The sequence below is a fragment of the Danio aesculapii genome, chromosome 7 (assembly GCF_903798145.1).
Source record: "Danio aesculapii chromosome 7, fDanAes4.1, whole genome shotgun sequence".
Classification (NCBI taxonomy): domain Eukaryota; kingdom Metazoa; phylum Chordata; class Actinopteri; order Cypriniformes; family Danionidae; genus Danio; species Danio aesculapii.
The window spans coordinates 40,898,097-40,917,629 of NC_079441.1; the positions used below are offsets into that span (position 1 = coordinate 40,898,097).

Here is a 19,533-nt window from a genome sequence, read left to right on the forward strand (position 1 = left end):
GGAAAGACAATGAACACTTTGTTCTCTTGAGAGCGCTGTAGTCGTGCCTAGATGCACTGCAAAAACCCATAGTGAACATGTGTAAATTGTGTGAGAACACGTCAACAGAATCATCTCTGTGTGCATAGCAAAGCCTCTTTGACACAAGTGGTTTCATTCTGATATCTTATCATTGCCTCAGGGCAGCTACGTGAATTGGGAAAAGACTCAAAATGAATTGAGAAAAGCACCCCAAATCTACAAAAGTGTTGCTTTAATAACACATTTTTATTAACACAACTCAATTCGTGTCATATTACTGATAAGCAGTTCCTTTGGAAGAGTGTTCTGAGTATAATAAGTGTGTTTTCACACCGGTGGTTTGATTCCTCTGGTCCAGAGCAAGGACAACAAACGATACATTCTAACATTTCTTTTTTTTCAACATCACACTTATTGCTCTGGTCTGAAGAGGTTGTGGGTGACACGGTAGCTGAAGCCTGGTTTATACTAGATGCGTCCACTAGTTCGCTTGAGTGCGAATGTGATGTCATCACTGTGTTTGCAGAGGTTTGTTTTGAGTGCATGCGACATGATTTTGGCTGGCGGAGCGCACAAGATTTTTTGAGACTCGAACAAACAGTTTGCGCGGTGCCACGTTTCATTTGAGTTGAATAATTAATCATTTTAATGAGAATTTGTCTGAAAAAGGCACAACTGTACAGACATCTTTAAGATTCATCTATGCGTGATCATAGTAATAATCAGATGGCCAAAAATTATTGGCTAGAAATTCCAACAGCAGTGGGAAAAACCTGAGGGATAAGTTTGTTAAAGCCAAAACAGATGATTTAATTACAGAAATATGTTTTTTCACCATTCATTTTGAATTGAAAATAATTTAATAGTTACAAAACTATAATTAGGGCGACGCGGTGGCGCAGTGATTCGAGCCTCGGCTGGGTCAGTTGGCGTTTCTGTGTGGAGTTTGCATGTTCTCCTCGTGTTCGTGTGGGTTTCCTCCGGGTGCTCCGGTTTCCCCCATAAGTCCAAAGACATGTGGTATAGGTGAAGTGGGTATGCTAAAATTGATCGTAGTGTATGAGTGTGTGTGTGAATGAGTGTGTATGGGTGTTTCCCAGTGATGGGTGGCGGCTGGAAGAGCATTTGTTGCGTGAAACATGCTGGATAAGTTGGCGGTTCATTACGCTGTGTCGACCCCAGATTAATAAAGGGACTAAGCCGAAAGAAATATAATTAAGGAACAATCTATTTATTTGATAACTGAAAAAGAACCTTTTGTTTCACAGCATACTGACGCCCGGACTTTTTTGTGAAAATGGTTTATTCTTTTTAGAATAAAAATATATATTTGTAGAGCAACCAATGTTCTGTTGTCATTAATATTTTGCTAAACTTTCAAAAGCAAGTGATGCAACAAAGTTTGATTTAAAAAAAATCTTGAATGGTTATTAATTAATCTTTATAATCATTAAGATAATTTAGAAAAATAAAAATGATTTGTTAAAAAATCTTGAACAATATTAATGATATGACGTAGTACCGGAAACTTCCTACTTCTATGGTTATCTGTCTGATTTTACGAGTGGGTTTCTTTTGACCACCCCCTGTCATTTTAAAGAATATCACAACACCGAAGGTCTCAAGTATAAAAGCCCTGTCCATTTCGTGAGGTGTGCGCGCACTCAGCGAAGGTGCGCGATGCGGCACCAAGCGAAAGTATAAATCAGGCTTAAGTGGTTAGCACTGTCGCCTCATAGCAAGAAGGTCGCTGCTCGAGCCCCAGCTGGGTCAGTTGGCATTTCTGTGTGAAGTTTGCATGTTCCCCCCGTGTTGGCATGGGTTTCCTCCAGGTGCTCGGGTTTCCACCACAGTCCAAAGAGATGTGGTATAGGTGAACTGAATGAACTAAATTGGCCGTAGTGTATGTGTGAATGCAAGAGTATATGGATGTTTCCCAGTACTGGGTTGCAGCTGGAAGGGCATCCACTGGGTAAAACATATGCTGGAAAAGTTAGCGGTTCATTTTGCTCTGGTGACCATAAAGGAACTAAGACGAAGGAAAATGAATGAATGAATGAAGAGGTTAAAACTAACCAAAATGCAGTCATGTCACTACATCTACATCAGTCATTGGCCGAATGTGTCATTGAACGTATTTTCTAAACTGTTTTTTGGTTGCTCAGGAATGATATGCACAAATATTCCTACAAAACTCCTAAAAGTAAACAAAGAGATTAGGAAAAGCCGATTGGGAGACACAACACTTTTTATTTATATTTCATTATTTTCCAGCTCTTAGTATGCCAGTTGAAGCAGATTTCCGAATTTTCATTATCAATCTTAGCCAATCATAATCATTTGTTCTGGTTAAATTTCAAATTTCCACAACAAGCTCAAAGTCCCGGGGACCAGGCAGTGAGAGGCTGGCTTGACCTGATCCTACACAACACTGTGCGCTGGCTGACTCTATTCCTGATCAACGTAAGTTTGTATGCATCACTTCAGACAAATTGAGAATGAAGTGTGGATGCAGCTTGAAAACAATGTTTTAATGCACAGCAAATGGCGAAGGCACATCGCAAAGTGACTTCAGACGTTTGTCCATGAGCTACCTTGGAGATTTTGCTAAAGCACTGTAAACAAATACTTGCTCATCCCATAATACACAGTGCAGCTGACGAGTTCAGCTAGTTCAAAAATGTGCCTTACTTTTTGCAGTTTTGCTGTTTGAGTTCAGATCATGATCTTACCACATAGGAATCGTCCAGTGTCTATTTGAAAGTGTACTAAGAACACTTCATCAAGCAGGTCCATATATGCTTGTTTGGTTCCCTTTGGGTGCACACTTGAGTGTGACTGTGGTATTCACACCTGCTCCAACAAACCACACCGAAAAAAGGAAAATGAGCTCTAGCATAATTCAACCAAACTAAATGAGAGTGGTGTGACACTAAATGAGAGTGGTGTGAAAGCACCTTAAGATGGATATAACAGGCTGCCACTTTATTGCATGAATAGATCCAATATTTTCCAGTGCTTCAATATGATCTGTTTATGTTTATTATAGCCAAGATGAGCATTTGGACAGAAGTTTGTGTATTTGACATTTAAATAACGTTAACGTAATTTATAACGTTAGAGGACGCAGTTCCAAATGCAGAACTGCAGTGCCATACATTATAGTCATTTTAGGATGGAAGTTCAAGGCCAGCATTCTCAGACTTGAAGTTTAGGTGATACATCAAGCACATCCCATGCATTATTTCCCCATTCATGCATGTTTTGTTTTTGCTCTAATGTGTCAAAAACACCCCAGTGCAATAATATGAATAGTCAGACCGGCTAGCCTTACTCTAGAGGACAACTCACTTTTTGCTAATTGCTTTCTTTTGTCCAATAATAGCATTTAGTTGTACCAAATTTAATAGTGTATATTACTTAATGCTTTACTTAATGTTTTCCAGTTCAGACAAAACGCGCGATATGATTTTTACCATCCAGCCAAAACTATATTTGGTAGACCTATTAAGATCAAAGTTAGTGCATTATTCAGAAATAAATATAAAATGTAAGTAAGTACTTTGAACATTTAAAATACAAAGCACAGTCTACCAACATATTTCAGTATTGCATCTAATTATTATTTGGTTTAGTAAAACACAAATTATAAAATGTTCAAAAGTAATTTTATATGAATTTGAAACATAATTATGAAAATACTGCCATCTCTGATCTACCTAGTCTACCTAGGTTATCTAACTAGGTTAGATAAGTCAAGAAAGAAAGAAAGAAAGAAAGAAAGAAAGAAAGAAAGAAAGAAAGAAAGAAAGAAAGAAAGATAATGATAGCTAGACTTGATGCTTTGAGAAGTTTCAATTAGCTTCAGATACTGAAACATCAAAGCACTCTTTCTTCAAGATTTTTTTTTGTTATTTATTTTGTTACTCTGTTTATTAGGCTTTTAAGCAATGAAACAACTCCTGAATGAATTAATATTTGCTCTCATGCCAAACATTCTAAACAGAAAAACAAATGAATACAAAATTGTCATAATAATGGTTTTAAAAAAACAAATTATTACTGCAATGGTATATACTTTTCTAGAAAATTAATAAAGAAACTTTAATGATATTATTACTAAATTCTGACATTTTATAGTAACAACTTTGTAACAAAAAATCTGACAATTAATATGCATTTTTGATATCTCTCCTATCATTACTATAACGGCTCCTTACTGCTGACTGGCTGCAAGTGTGTTTTGGGTATCAGTCTGACACTGTGGATGAAAGTGCTTTTCAAAAATGACTTAGTGCACCTTTAAATTCATATAACTGCTTGTTTTTCAATCTGCCAAACTAAGCAGCATTTCTTCTTTATTCTAAGAGTGGTCTGTCTTCTCTTTACAATAGCACTAGCATGTATCTAGTTTAAAAGTGGACAAAGAGAACGATCAATGTGGTATAAAGCTATAAAGCTCTTTTTAAATCTCTCAAAACGCTGACGGTTTTTTAAGCTGCAAAAGACACTGTATGCCACTTTTCTTTGCCCACAGCCAGTTTCTCAGAAAGTGACACACAGTGACACAGACTAACAAAAAATTGTATTCACTGTATACACACACACACACACACACACACACACACACACACGCACGCACGCACGCACGCACGCACGCATGCACGCACACACACAGTAAAGTGTTACATTTGGATGTATATGCGTGTGCGTGTCAATGGTACAGAAGACATTCACTGAGATAGACTTACAGAAACACATAGCCATCTAATCTTCTCCACATCAACGTCAGCATGTAGGCTGGACTCATGCAGTGAGTGACGGATCAGAGTCTGATATTCTCATATTAGATATATTACTAGTCCAGCAGTGGTACAGTGGTGTGAGTGGTACATTCACAGAGAGCCATGTGCTTTATTTAGACATCATTTACGGTGAAAATGCTACTCGTTCTTCTGTTTCAAAAATATGAGGCACATGTAAATTTGCCCTTTGTCTGTGTGTTATTAGGGTCTACTTGAAATCCAGATTGTTTGTTTACTTCCTTAACAAAGGTTCACGTTTCACTAGAGAAGGTTCACGAGAGAGAGAGAGAGAGAGAGAGAGAGAGAGAGAGAGAGAGAGAGAGAGAGAGAGAGAGAGAGAGAGAGAGAGAGAGAGAGAGAGAGAAAGACCAATAAGAAGTGGGGTAAGAGGCTGATTGAAACAAGATTTGGATGCAAGGCAAATTTCTTTTAATCCACTGATGGTTCAGAAAATTTTAGATTATTATACATAATTACACCGTCAATATCTGCTGATAATTATTTATGGCTTGTTAAAAGAAGCCCTCATTTAAATTGTAGATGATTTTGACTTTGTCTCTGGCTGCTTGGGTAAATTCTCTCACCCACCCACTTGTTAGAAGAAAAAAAAAAATAGAAATAAAAAACACTCACCAACTCCAACACACAATATCACTCAAGAAACCATGACAACCTTTGCTGACAAAATGGGCTGGAGGCCGTTTGAAAGCGTTTGAGGGGGAAACAAGAAAAGAAAACTGGCACAATAATATTTGCATGTAAATCTATCACTCATTTCCAAACAGCAAAACGGCAGCGTGTTTAGTCGACATCAGCATGTTGCTTCTGACCTCATGAAAACATTACTGTGTATTCACAGCAGGAAACCTGTCATATTCTGTCTTTTAAAAAAAAAATATTTTAACTTAGAGATCATTTTGGTTTGCTCAAAATGGGTAAAAAAAACTAAATGAAAAAAAACAGAATTTAATTAATTTTGAATAGAACAATTTGGAGTAGATGTCACAGCTACATTCCTTGCAGAAAACACTGGAAACAAGAGGAAGAGAACTGAAAATCCATGGCCAATCCAAAAAGTGCTTTTGATGACAAAATTTAAATGCACATAATTTTATAGAATACTGTCGTCAATGACTGCATTTCAAATTAAATGTAGAGGTGTAACAGTAGCACTTCCGGAAATCTATAACTGCTGGAATGCCCATAACCAGCATTCTGATTGAATTTAATCCAGGCTCTATACTGAATTCTACTTTCATCAGACAACTTTTACATTTGAGGATTAAGGATGAAGCTTTTAAATGTCTGTAGTTACATTTTATTAGCATTTCAATAATATTTGTATAAGAGCTGCTGCCTCTGGAGGACATTTTACATTTTGGAAATGATTGCATAACATTTTATTTCAGAATAGGCTACATTATGACTTTAGAATTATGCAACAGTTAGAAATCAATGCACAATAAGAACGTTTATATACACATATACACTTATTTAACAACATACTTTATAGGCTAATTTTCACATAACAGCTGCACATATAACGTTGTATATGGTAATATATGTGTACACTTGTTAATTTGTATATTTACATTCACTACTTACTTCTATTTTTAAATATATTTATTATCTGGTTTTAGCCCTGTCTCTGTAATTCTCTTGCACTGTAGAAGCTCTGTCACGAAAACAAATTCCTCGTATGTGTGAACATACATGGCAACAAAGCTCTTTCTGATTTTGATTCTTTACGCACATGATGCTTTTCTAATGCATTTATTCTGAAATAATGTGTTATCTATAAGAATAATATGCTCAATTTGACCTTATACTGCCATTTGAGGTATTCACAGTTTATTTTCTTTGTTCTGAAATTTAGTTAAAATAAAAACATTAGAATAAATTATATACAGTTAAAATTTCAGGGTACTATTATATGGGTTTGATTTTGACAAGAATGATTACACTTAATTTTTTAAGATATATTATTAAACATTAGTTCCATTGTTAAATGGCTACTTTACTATAGGGGAAAACAGCTATGATTATTTTACCATTAAGCATTAAATTTAATAAACAATAGGTCTAAATAACAATCACATATGCTGGTTTTAGGGGATGTATTTTACCTTCATAATTACACCATTAAACATAATACTATTGCTATTAACATTTTATATAATTTTGTATAATTTTATTTCACAATTCTGACTTCGTCCCTTTCAAAATGCAAGTTTATATCTCCTAAATCTGATTTAAAAACTCAAGTGAAATGAAAAATATAGTAAATTTGTCAAAAAAGTGTCCAAAGTATGGCATATGTATTCTGAGCTGAGAGAAAATAGAGAAATAATGAGTTTCTCCATTTCATAATGGTTCATAACCATTTCAGAATTCTAAGCATAAAGTCAGAATTTCGAATTTAAAAATTTAATTAAAGAGCCCCCATTTTGCATTAAAAGGGTCATATTTTGGTTTTGCGGGGCTCCAACAACATGTGAATATGTGTGCAAGGTCAAAAAACACTTTCATTGTCTTACAATATGCGTTTATTTTTACCTAATTATCCCAGCGACTCCCATATGATTCACGCAAAGCTAATCTGTGCTGATTGGACTGATGACCCAGTCTTGTTGTGATTGGTTGACTGTGTTCAGCACGAGACAGAAAGACATGCCTACCACGGCTACAGTATGAAGTAGCAGAAAGTATGTGAGAGCCCAATACAGGAATGCAATAAAGCAATGCAGTTAAACACCAGCATATTACTCTACTCTTAAACTTAAACCCAAGTAATAACAATGACACACATTCAGTATTAATCCACACAGTGGCAAAAGTTTAACTATTTAAAAAATTGACCATGCCGCGCGTGTGTGAGGAACAGCTGATGGTGGCCATAGCAACAAACAGCAGAGGATCACTAGTTCAGAAACACAATCGATAAAAGAAGAAGCATGCGTCACGTTTTTAATGTGGTTTTGGACGCGATATGTGAACAGCCCCATAAACCTGAGAAATACATTACAAGCACTGATCTATGATAGATACGTGATTACTAGCCATGCACGGCGATTACAAGTTACAACACACAATTACACACATACTTTGTAAACTACACAAAATGAGGCAACAATTTTAATGACACTTACATGTTATGATCCGGAGGAAAAAGAAACTGGTCCATTTGTACAGTAAAAGTTACTAACAAAGTTCCTGTCAAATTTTGACAAAGCCCCATAGTCTCTGCTGCTCCTTCAATAGCAAACGGCAGACGAATCCTGCGTTGCAGCGTGGGTTATTGTATCAATCGTCAGAGAAACGACAGGAACAAACAAAGCACTAGGTTGGCTATACTGCGGTATTGTTGTAAAAATGAACTTGAAGTGAAAGAGTGTTCACATTTTACCGGAACTGGAACTACATATTTGGTGATGCACCGTGTCAGACGTCGATGTGATCAATCAAAAGATCCGAACCCAACTCGATTAATTTATTAGACTCTGAGTCGACTATTTCCCTAAAGAATCAATCATTTTAAACAAGGTGCACTTTTAGATTTAAACCTCAGCTGGATGTTTTCATTCACTTAGTGCTGTGTTACACACTGCATGGAAGCTTATTTTCAAAAACCCATCGTAGGGGCTCTTTAATATTTTGTATAAACGCTTTTATTCTTTTCTAGCTACAAAAGGCCATCTCTTTGGGGTTTCTGATGTGCATGAATACTGAATGCTTACAAATTCTCCTATATAAAAAAGCTGCGGAAGCAAATGATTCCAGCAATCATTGGAACAAAGAAATTAATCCAAATCGATAACATGAAAGACAAAAAGAGAAAATGAAAAACTGAGACATCTGAATATGTCTTTAAAGGATTATTTAAGTTGCGCACTTTATTATGGAACAGGAAGCTTATGCTTCAGGCCTTGAGAATAAGACTAATAATGATATGAACAAATAATCTTCAGTTTCTTCCAAAAAGTTCATTTAGCCTTATAAGACCTCAACATATCACTAGGAGCCACGGCATAACTATTTTATTTTATTTTTGACCTGTTTAAAAATGTTTAAAACTCTCAGAGAGATTATATCACCAAGAATCACAGGTTTCAGCTAAAACTCTTCTTTAATGTTCCACTTAAGATAAAAGAAGCCAACTGCATCATGGATTCATAGAGTGTTTAGAGTGACCCAAGCACAGATTGGGCATAAGATAAGAAAGTGACCATCTGTGAGGAGAGAAGGGTTTTAAGGGCTCCTGCTTGATGAGAATCCAATCATTCTCCTTGGCATCTGAGCCAATAGAGGCGATGATAATGACAACGGACCGATTTGAGCAAACTCTAGTTCATCTCTGAGGTCTCTGGACGCATGTTGCCTGATTAATGTGTAAGTGTGATGATGAGATGGGCTGTGGGGGTGATTAGAGGAGACTATGGAAGCTGCTAAAGCCTTATGAGACGAGCGGAAGGTTAAGCCTCTGCTGACTTTAAGATTAGGTCAACCTCATGCATGAAGACCAATGACTAGAGATCGAAAGCTAGTAGATGATAAAAAGGTCTTCAAGGATTTTGAGTGTGTGTCAGGTGACTCTTCGTGCCCTTCAGGACGACGTGAAGTTGTGTTTGTTTTGTAAAAGCATCTTTTGCATCTCCTATAGTCACCTGGAGGCCAGCAGACAGAGCTTCTGGTATCTTATCTCAATCAGAGAGCTGTTAATCCATTCATGCCCTTCCTGCCGCTCTCTCAGGCCTGCCTGTCCTCACTCAGGTCAGGCCAGATCGAAGATGGGCGACAAGCTTCTGGCTCTAAGCAGATACTTGCTCTCTCTCTCTCTCTCTCTTGTGTTTATGGAAACAAGTAGGCTGCACTTTGCCATTTAATCACTGTTAAAGAGACAATTCACCCCAAAATAAGATGTCATAATTCGCGCATTCTCCCCTTTTTATTTCCAAATCTGTTTGCATTTCTTGCTTTAGTTGAAGATATTTTGAAAAATGTTGAAAACCAGTAATTCTTTTCTTTGCATGGATGTCATAGGCTATCGGTTTCCAACATTCTTTGTAATATCTGGTTAAAAGAAAGATTATGTTTAACATAAAGAAAGTCATTAAGTTTTGGAAACAATTGATTATGATTAAATGATAAGCAAATTTACATTTTTGGGATAACTATACCTTTAATGTCACAGTGATTGAAAAGTATTCAATGGAGAAATATCACAGCTTTTTGAAGCTTGATAGACATACTATAACACTAAACGAGTTCAAAAGTTGTCATGTAATCATGTTTAACTCAAGTTAGTATTTAACAAAGTCATAGATGGTAAATGATCATGCTTACCTAAACTGCTTTTGTGCAAGAGGCCTTGATTATTATTAATAATTGAGAGAGAAAATAAATAAATAAATAAATAAATAAATAAATAAAAACAAATTCAAAAATACAGAAAGTTAGCTTAAGTCTTGCTTTATCAGGATCATCCAAAAAAACATAAATATACATAAAAATAAAAACATAAAAAAAAAATCCACCCATTGAAAGAAACTCCAGCTTTTGAAATACAGGTATTGTGGCAGTATCGACAAACTTTTGGATAAAAGGAACAGCAATAAAGGTCGAGCTTAGTCCTGATTTGTTTCTTTTTAGGTAGAAATCTTGTTTAAAGGTGCTTTCACACTTGTAGATCGATTGTTTTGTTCAGAAACAGGGATTAAAATTGGAATGGACCAAAATAGCGAAAATAAGTCACGTGCAAGTAAACTTGTCACATTGGTCAGAGTTTCAGGGTTTATTTTTCAGAGTCCTGCTCAGCTGTCATGTGTCCTTATTTAATTTATGATGATGAGCAATAAAAAAATTATAAGCAAAAAGCTGAGCTTTAATTTTGACACCTACAGACATCATCACCAAACACAAATCAGAGGTAAGTCTTTCTTGTACATAGCTGTTGGTAAGAACTATGCATTATAGGCTTTACATTATAGAGAGAAATAACAGATAAATCAAGACTGCAGTTTGGTCAAATTTCCTAACGGATAAACAGCTCTCATTAACAGTTCAGCATGCTTTCACTTTCGTATTCAACATGAAAAGAACATTTACTGGTACGAATGAGGCATCCTGCCCTACTTATAATTCTCATTCATATAGCCATTTATGCCTATTACATATCCATAATACACTGTGATGTAGACTGGTTCATTAGTTCGTTGGATTGTATTGCTTTCTCAGTACAATCAATCCGCTCCAGAGTTCGTTTCAATCGAGCCGAGACCACCTCATTCAGGCGATCTCGGACTGATTGTTTTGGCATGGATCAGAGCGATTGCTGGATTCACATGTGCCAAACGAACCGTGCTAACTGGGTAAAACGTGCAAGGTTCCGAAAAAAAAAAGTCTAGGTTCAATGTTCAACATTCAATATTAATAAAATATATCTGCATATAAATGACAATGACTGAGGATTCACATTTTAACCACAAATTATTTAACCACAAATCCTTGGGTAAACTGGCTTCTTTGGAAACAGGCCTTCTGTCAATTTATTTTGCAAATCACTGACTGTTTTGCAATCATCTTAAGATAATGTGTAAATATAGCATCCTCTGGAAAAATGCTTATCATCTATTCTATATTAGTAAACCAGTATGCGGTTACAAAATACCACTCCTGTTGTTCCTGTGGTCCAGTTTGGGTTACAAAACATGTTAATAGTTTCATAATATTACAGTACATTCATATACTCCCCCACCCCACTCCACCCAGTGCATCATTACTATAGCTCAGATACAGTATTTTTCAACCAGTATTCATTATTAGTAAATGCACTAGGTGCTCTTTTCCTCTTCCTCAAAAGATCGTTTATATTGTTACATTTGCTCCTGCTGGAGGAATTATTGACATGAGCAAACAGTATTACTCACACTTGAGTACAGATTGTGTCTACTCTACCCAGCACTGATGGCTTACCTGGTGCTGGTGTTACGGAGGATCACAAGGGCATCCGGAAAGCCATCCAGGTTGTAGTCTCCGAGGTGCAGGGTGATGGGAATTTGCAGTTCTCCCAAAGTGGGCTTTTCTAGAGGGGGCACAAAACCCCACACAGAATCCTTCCTTTTGAAGTCCATCAAAACAGGCACCCACTAGAAATAAAGAAGATTATGCAGACATGAGTGAACAAATACGTTCCTGAGAGATGCATTGAAACATAAAAAAAATTTAACCTTCTACTTTTCCAAAATAAACATAAATAATTACAGATACATAGAAAAGCTCATGTAAAAGTTACATTTTTGGTACATATATGTACCTTTGAGAAAGTAAAATGGAACATTTAAGTACAAATATGCATCTTTTTATATGGTACCGCAACGGTGACAGCTTTGTACTTTTATTTCATGTGTATATACAGGGTCTTAAATTAAAAATTTGTCACACCAGAAAATAGTTGTTCACTTGGAAAAATCTACCAACAAAGTAATAAACTTAATGAAACTTACTGTAAAAGGTAAAACTACAATAAGGTTCCATTAGTTAAAGCTTATTAATATATTTACTACCATGACAAACAATGCATCTATTACAGAGAGCAGTGATGCCCAATGTAGTGTTCGCAGGCCAAAATTGGCCCATTGTAACCTTTAAATTGGCCCACCATCCCATCTGACAGGTGAGTGAGAATGATGGAGAAAGTTGGGGCGATTGCTTTTGTCACAGAGATAGTGATTTCTAATTTGGTGCAACCTTTTTTTTTATTGAAAAAAAAAATATTGTAGCTGAGCAACAAAAAAGCAAACTAAAATGAAATGCTTCAATTAAATGTTGTGAATGAATTTGAATTTTTTTTTTAATCTGTCACTCGACAGATAGGGGACTATGCAGAAGACGTAGGAGAGCAAATCAAGCCAAAAACTAGTGTAATTCTGTTATAAATGAGATTGTTTGGTCACACTTTATTTTGATGGTCCGTTTGTTGAATTACAGTTACACTGCATCTACATGCCAACTAATTCTCATTAGATTATAAGTAGACTATTAGATTAGGGTTCGGGTAAGTTGACATTAGCTAATGAAGAAAACAGTTGCTCATTGTTACTTTTTGTTAACTCACAGTGCATTTTCTAATGTTAACAAGAACAACTTTTGGATTTTAACAATGCTTTAGAAAATGTCTATTATTAATACATAATGTACAAGTATTGTTCATTCTTAATTCATGTTAGTAAATTAATTTGCATTAACTAATAGAACCTAATTTTAAAATATGACCAAAAAACTAAATTAAAAAAAATAAAAAAATAAAAAAAATAAAAAAAAAAAACCTAACCAATACAGAAATGTCACTGACAGTAATAAACTTTGAAGTATTGAATAATATTTAAAAAAATAGTAATACTGTAATTTAGATCATAATAATAGTAATAACGACAATAATAGGAATCAGGAGTATTTAAGGATTATAAATACAAAATGTGTATGTTTTTTCCGTTACTTTTACAAATTAAAGTTTGTGTGAATCAGAAGTAGCTGGGACTTTTATTTCAGCATGTTGATGAACTTCTTTTGCGCATCATTCCCTCTTAGCAAACAGACGGTAAGAGAGAGTATTAATATGCAGCTGCTATTGAAGCTCTGAGGCTGGCATCAACAGAAAGACCGCCACTCCAAAAATGGAAGCAAATGGTCAGACTTTGATTGAAGATAACAAAACAAACTTTTTTCAGTACATTATCTTGCAAAGATTAATTATTCATCTTTAGAATAAGAATGTACAAATAAAAAAAATAAACACTGTAAATTTTGATTTCACATGAACATTAAACTACAGAGATTTAAAAAAAATTTGAAAGCAAATGCATGTTATATGTCATTTCTATTTTTTTTATTTTTTTTTTACTGTTGGTACACCCCAAAACACAGAAAATAACCGTTGTAATATAAAAAAACCTTAAAGTAATATAACATGTTTTGTTTTTTTATGTGGGCACACTGTTTCTGATTTTAATTTACGGTAATAGGCTGTGTAATGAGCTGTCTGTCCCTTTTCCCAGTTTTTTATAGAATTGTTTTTTAGTGCCAGTCACTTCAACTCACAGCTCTTCCCGAGAATAAATCCGTGTGGATCAGATATTGCAAGCTGAACCACTGAAAACACAGTTATCATATGTCACTCATGTCACAATATCATGGTGTTATGCATCATATTTATATTATTTCAACAACATCTTCGCAATTGGAAAAATCGCAATAAACATTGTCAAGCTTTGTATGAAATAATTTTACAAATTTATCAGCCAACTAATGAATACACACTACTTCAAATACACACCAATGCCAATTCTGAACTGTGTTTGGCACTTGGCAAGTGTTCATTTTAAATCCTGGATGTGCTGTACACTGGGAGCCAGTTTAGGGTTGTCTTTGGTTTAAACCAGTGTCTGGTGTGAGCCATGCTTAATAAGTCATGTGGGGAAAAGAAAAATCAATTTGCGAACTGAACATAGTCACAGAAAAAAAAGAGCACACCAGGCAGAATGCAGCATTCTGGTCCTCCCGCTCTCTGGGTTCAGTCATTTGCACGTGCGTGTGGGGGAGGCAAAAACGCAGATGCTACAGGCCTCGCTCACTCATGAATGTAAAACAGAGAGCCAGGTGCATCTCTGCATGTTTGCATCCAAGGAGATACAGAGACAGGAGGAAGGCAGAGAGAGCGATGGCTAGAGAAATGTGGGGAGGGGAGATGGACACCGAGATGGAGTGCTGAAGAGAGAATGCTAAGGCAGAGCAATCTGTAATGGCTGCTAATAAGGTTTTCTCCAGTACACAACGGGAATCAGCAATGCTGGAGACAAACGCGACAAAGAGAAAGAGAGAGTGTATTTGTTTAAACTATTTCTGCATTTGTACAAAATAACAACATTGCTAATATTTGCAAAACACAAACTAACTGATCTGTTCACCGCTGAAAAGGAAAATAGAAATCAAGCTTGTGAGTCATGGTGTGCGCTGTGGGCCTAGTCGCCTTATTATGAGCAAAAATGAGAGTCCTGCAATGTTTGTTTATATTGCGGCACAATTTCCCGCTAAGCGTTTGACAGGTTATCGGGGACTATTGCAGTTGAACTGTGGTTAAAAAGCAGTTCAGACTGCTTTTTTAGCTAAAAATCTAAATAAAAAAACAGAAAAAAAGACATGAGAATTTATAAAGCATGCAAGATATTAATAGGCAATTAATAGCCAGCATCAATCGCTAACTGTAACATAATTTAACATAAGTGATAGAGTATTTAACATTTAAATAATCAGAAACACAACAATGTTAAGAGAGCACTTTAATTTTGGTTGCACTATTTTACTGAAAATTGAACCCGTGTTATGGTTTATTGAAAATGAGCTTCCATACAGTGTGTAACACAGCACTAAGTGAATTGAAACATCCAGCTGAGGTTTAACTTTGAAAGTAGACCATGTTTAAAACTAATGATTCTTTAACGAAATAGTCGACTCGGATCTTGTATTTGCATCTTTTGCCTGAGCGCGTTGATGTCGATACGGTAAATCCCCAAATATGAACTGCCGGATCCAGTAAAACATGAACGCACCTTTCGCTTCAGACACTAGCAGAGCGCGGGTGATTACAGGACTGATCATGACGCGAAAATTATGACCACTGAGAGATGGAGATTGAGACACTGCTTGCTGCAGAGCCACTTCAGCTCCAGCGAGGGGGAGCTTGAGCTTGAGTTCCTCCTCCTATAAGCTGTTTTAATGCGTACACCCACCCCTAACCCCAACCCCCAGTAACATCACTCGATGAAGCAGTGCAAGGAAGGAGGAGCTGGAGCTCAAGCTCCCCCTTGCTGGAGCGCAGCTCTGCCCAAGTGGCTCTGCAGTGAGCACCACTTGTGGAGATTCAGCTGTGGGAAGTTAATTTTCATAACAATACCACAGTATAGCCAACCTAGTGCTGTGTTTGTTTCTGTCATTTTTCAGATTTTTCATACAATAACCATATGCTGCAACAAGGGATTTGCTATTAAAGGAAGGTGCAGCAGAGACTATTATGTATGGGTCTTTGTCAGACTTTGACAGAGACTTTGTCTGTAACTTTTACAGTTCACATGGACCAGTTTCTTCTTCCTCCAGATCATAACATGTAAGTGTAATAAAATTGTTGCCTTGTTTTGTGTAGTTTAATTGTGTTTAATTGTGTGTTGTAACTTGTAATCGCTCAGTGCGGCTTGTAATCACTTATCTATTATGGGTTAAATCTTTATGGGACTATTTATATATCGCATCCAAGATCACATTGAAAACATAGTGTGTCGACCAATCACAACAGACTGGGTCATCGGACCAATCACAGCAGATTAGCCTCGCGCAAAGGAGGGGTTTGGGAAAAAATTAATCGCTGAACAAATCATATGGGAGTTGTTGAGGTAATTAGGTAAAAACAAATGTATATTATAAGACAATGAACGTGTTTTTAACCTTGCATGCATATCAGCCTGGAGACCCCCAAAACCACAATATGACCTTTTAAAGTCAAATAAAATTCTGTTATCATTTACTTATCCTTCACTTTATTGAAATCTGTTTGAGTTTCTTTCTTCTGTTAAACACAAAGTAAGATATACTAAAGAATGTTGGAAGAAAAAAACAAATCAACCATTGATTCCATAGTCATTTTGCTCCTACTATTGATGTTTATGGCTATTTTCTTGCCCAACAATATTTAGGATATCTTGTTTTATGTTCAGCAGTAGAAAGACGATTCATTAAATATGTACAACCACTTGAGTGTGAGTAAATGGTGAGTGAGATTTTATTTTGGGGAAAAGTTTGTGGACAGAATATCAGTTAGGAGGTCACACACAGTTTCAACCAGAAACACATAATTCACGCCATTTCTAGTCTCAAGTCTGAAGAGTCTCAAATCAAATCACATAGGAGAGAAGATGGCCAGCTGAGGTCATCAGGGGACAAACTAAATATAATGAGAAGGAACCAAGCTATAATAAGGGACCAAGCTGCCTATCACAGTTATGCAGATGACACTCAGATTTCCCTAGCCTTATCAGCTAATGAACACAGCCCACCTGACTCTCTCTTCAATGCACCGATGAAATTAACAGCTGGATGAGACAAAACTTTCTTCAGTTAAACAAAGAGAAAGTCACTGAATTCACTGAAATCCAGACTGAAAACTCATCTGTTTAGCTGTGCATTTACTGTAAGAGCATTGTGCTGTGTCTGATGACTGCACTGCATTTAATGTATTCACATTTTATATGCTTTGCAGTTTATATTTTTTGAAAATCATCTTTTCTTAATTATTTCAATTTGTTTGTTAACTCTCTGCTTTTATTTCAACACAGGCTCAATTGAAATATGTGCTTTAGCCTACATTTTTGTGAACAGTTTATGTAAAATGAACACTATTGGGCCATATAAGAACACCTTTTGTTTCTTTTCAAACTAATAATTTTTTACAGCGACATATTATTGATGATAAAGTATTATCTTTGTGCAGTTCATTGCACAACAAAAATAAAAAAACAGAACAATTTAACAGATTCGAAGTTGATCAAGCGTTTGCTTCACTTACACATGTATCTCCATATGGACAAATTTTCTGATGTGGCAAGTTTGTTCAGAAGTTTGTTTAGCTACAACTGTATCACCCTGCAGCCCAAAAGCAGTAAATCACTGAAGCTAAGCAGGGCTGAGCCTGGTCAGTACCTGAATAAGAGACCACATGGTAAAACTAGGTTGCTATTGAAAGTGATGTTAGCAGGGGGCGCTCAACCTGCGGTCTGTGTGAGTCCTAATGCCCCAGTATGGTGAAGGGGACTCTATACTGCTCAGTGAGCGTCATCTTTCAGATGAGACGTTAAACCGAGGACCTGGCTCCCTGTGGTCATTAAAAATCCCATTACACTTTTCGTTAGGAGTAGGGGTGTAACCCTAGTGTCCTGGACAAATTCCCTCCATCATGGCCTCTCAATCATCCCTATCCACCGAATTGGCTCTATCACTGTCTCTCCACTCCACCTTTAGCTGGTGTGTGGTAAGCGCACTTGCGCCGTTGTCCTGTGGCTGCCGTCGCATCATCCAAGTGGATGCTGCACACTGGTGGTGGTGTGGAGAGACCTCCCCTCATGATTATGAAGTGCTTTGGGTATATGGCCATACACAATAAATGCGCTATATAACACACATTCATTACATTACATTAGCTCACTTTGCATGGTGTTGTACGATGCAGATCACTCAGGTTTGAGTACGGTAAAGCACGGTTCCAAAACATAGATAAAAGCTATGTAATATCAAAACAAAACTATATGGTTAGAATGCACTTTTATCCTCCGTTTGCTTTAAAAAACACTATTGGTTGGGTTTAGAGAAGGGTTTAGGTCAGTGGTTAAGTACAGTATGTGATCTGTGTGCTGTATAAATAAACCTGCATTGCATTGAATGAAAAATAACAGTCAGAAAGCAGAACTGAAGTTACATTCATTGCAAAGTGATTCATTTGAACATTTGAAAACGCACCTGCAGACTATTTATAGACATATATTTCATTTCTTTTACTGTGTAAAAACTGTGTCTTGTCTCATTCATGTTGACCTTATATTGAATATCCTCGCCTTGCAAGCTAACTGTCACACAGAAATTTACTATTCAGATTATTATAAATAATTGTGTTACTGATTCAGATGCAACAGTCAATGTCTTCCAATAACTAATACTATGATTTATCCAACAAACAATCTGTTCATGTATAGTGATTGTGGACCGTGAGTCACACAATATCACAACATGTGATTTGTGAAGTGTCAAGACTATTCTCATTATTTTACAACCAATGAAGATGTATTAAAAATATAGAGATTTAAAACTAATGAACACTCCAATATGAGTAAAGGTTTGGCTATAAATCAATTCGGTAACACTTTTTAAGGTACAATTCTTGCTATTTATTTATACACACTATTTATGTACATTTAGGTACAACTTTTAGCTCAATAAACTCCTAATTTGCTGCTTATTCATTCATTCATTCATTCATTCATTTTCTTTTCGGCTTAGTCACTTTATTAATCTGGGGTCGCCACAGCGGAATGAACCGCCAAGTCATCTAGCATTTGTTTTACGCAGCGGATGCCCTTCCAGCCACAACCCATCACTGGGAAACACATACACACATTCACACACACATGCACTATGGACAATTTGGCTCGAACCAGCGACCTTCTTGCTGTGAGGCAACAGCACTACCTACTGCGCCACTGCGTAGTCCTTGCTGCTTATTAATAGTTATAAAGGTTGTAGTTAGGTTTAAATCTTGGGTAGGATTAGGGATGTAGAATACGATTATGCAGAATGTGTATTTTATAAATATAATTAAACACCAATAACCATAATATTCATAATATTCAGCAGGGTTTTATATTATATTATCACAGGGTTTTTGCAGGGTTCCTTGACCCAAATTAAAGACATTTTAAGACCCTTTTAAGACCATTAAGATTGAAATTTTAGACTTTTACAGAGCTAAACACTAAGGATTTTTTTCTAATGGCCTACTTACTTCTATACATATGATAGCATGCGTTGCTTTACTTTTCTTTCCATGATTAGGGAATTTAATTTGGGTAATTTGCTGTAAAATGTCTAACTGCTCTTGTGAATTGTATCTCTT

The 19,533-nt window shown here is 36.2% G+C and overlaps 1 protein-coding gene across 1 annotated transcript in view; it reads right to left on the reverse strand.

Annotated features, from left to right (window-relative positions):
- The window catches only part of itfg1 (integrin alpha FG-GAP repeat containing 1), a 221,087-nt gene that overhangs the window by 99,314 nt on the left and 102,240 nt on the right, over positions 1 to 19,533 (reverse strand). Inside the window, exon 10 of the mRNA XM_056461971.1 lies at positions 11,799 to 11,971. Within this exon, the coding sequence (XP_056317946.1) occupies positions 11,799 to 11,971 (173 nt within the window). The remainder of the gene's footprint in view (positions 1 to 11,798; positions 11,972 to 19,533) is intronic.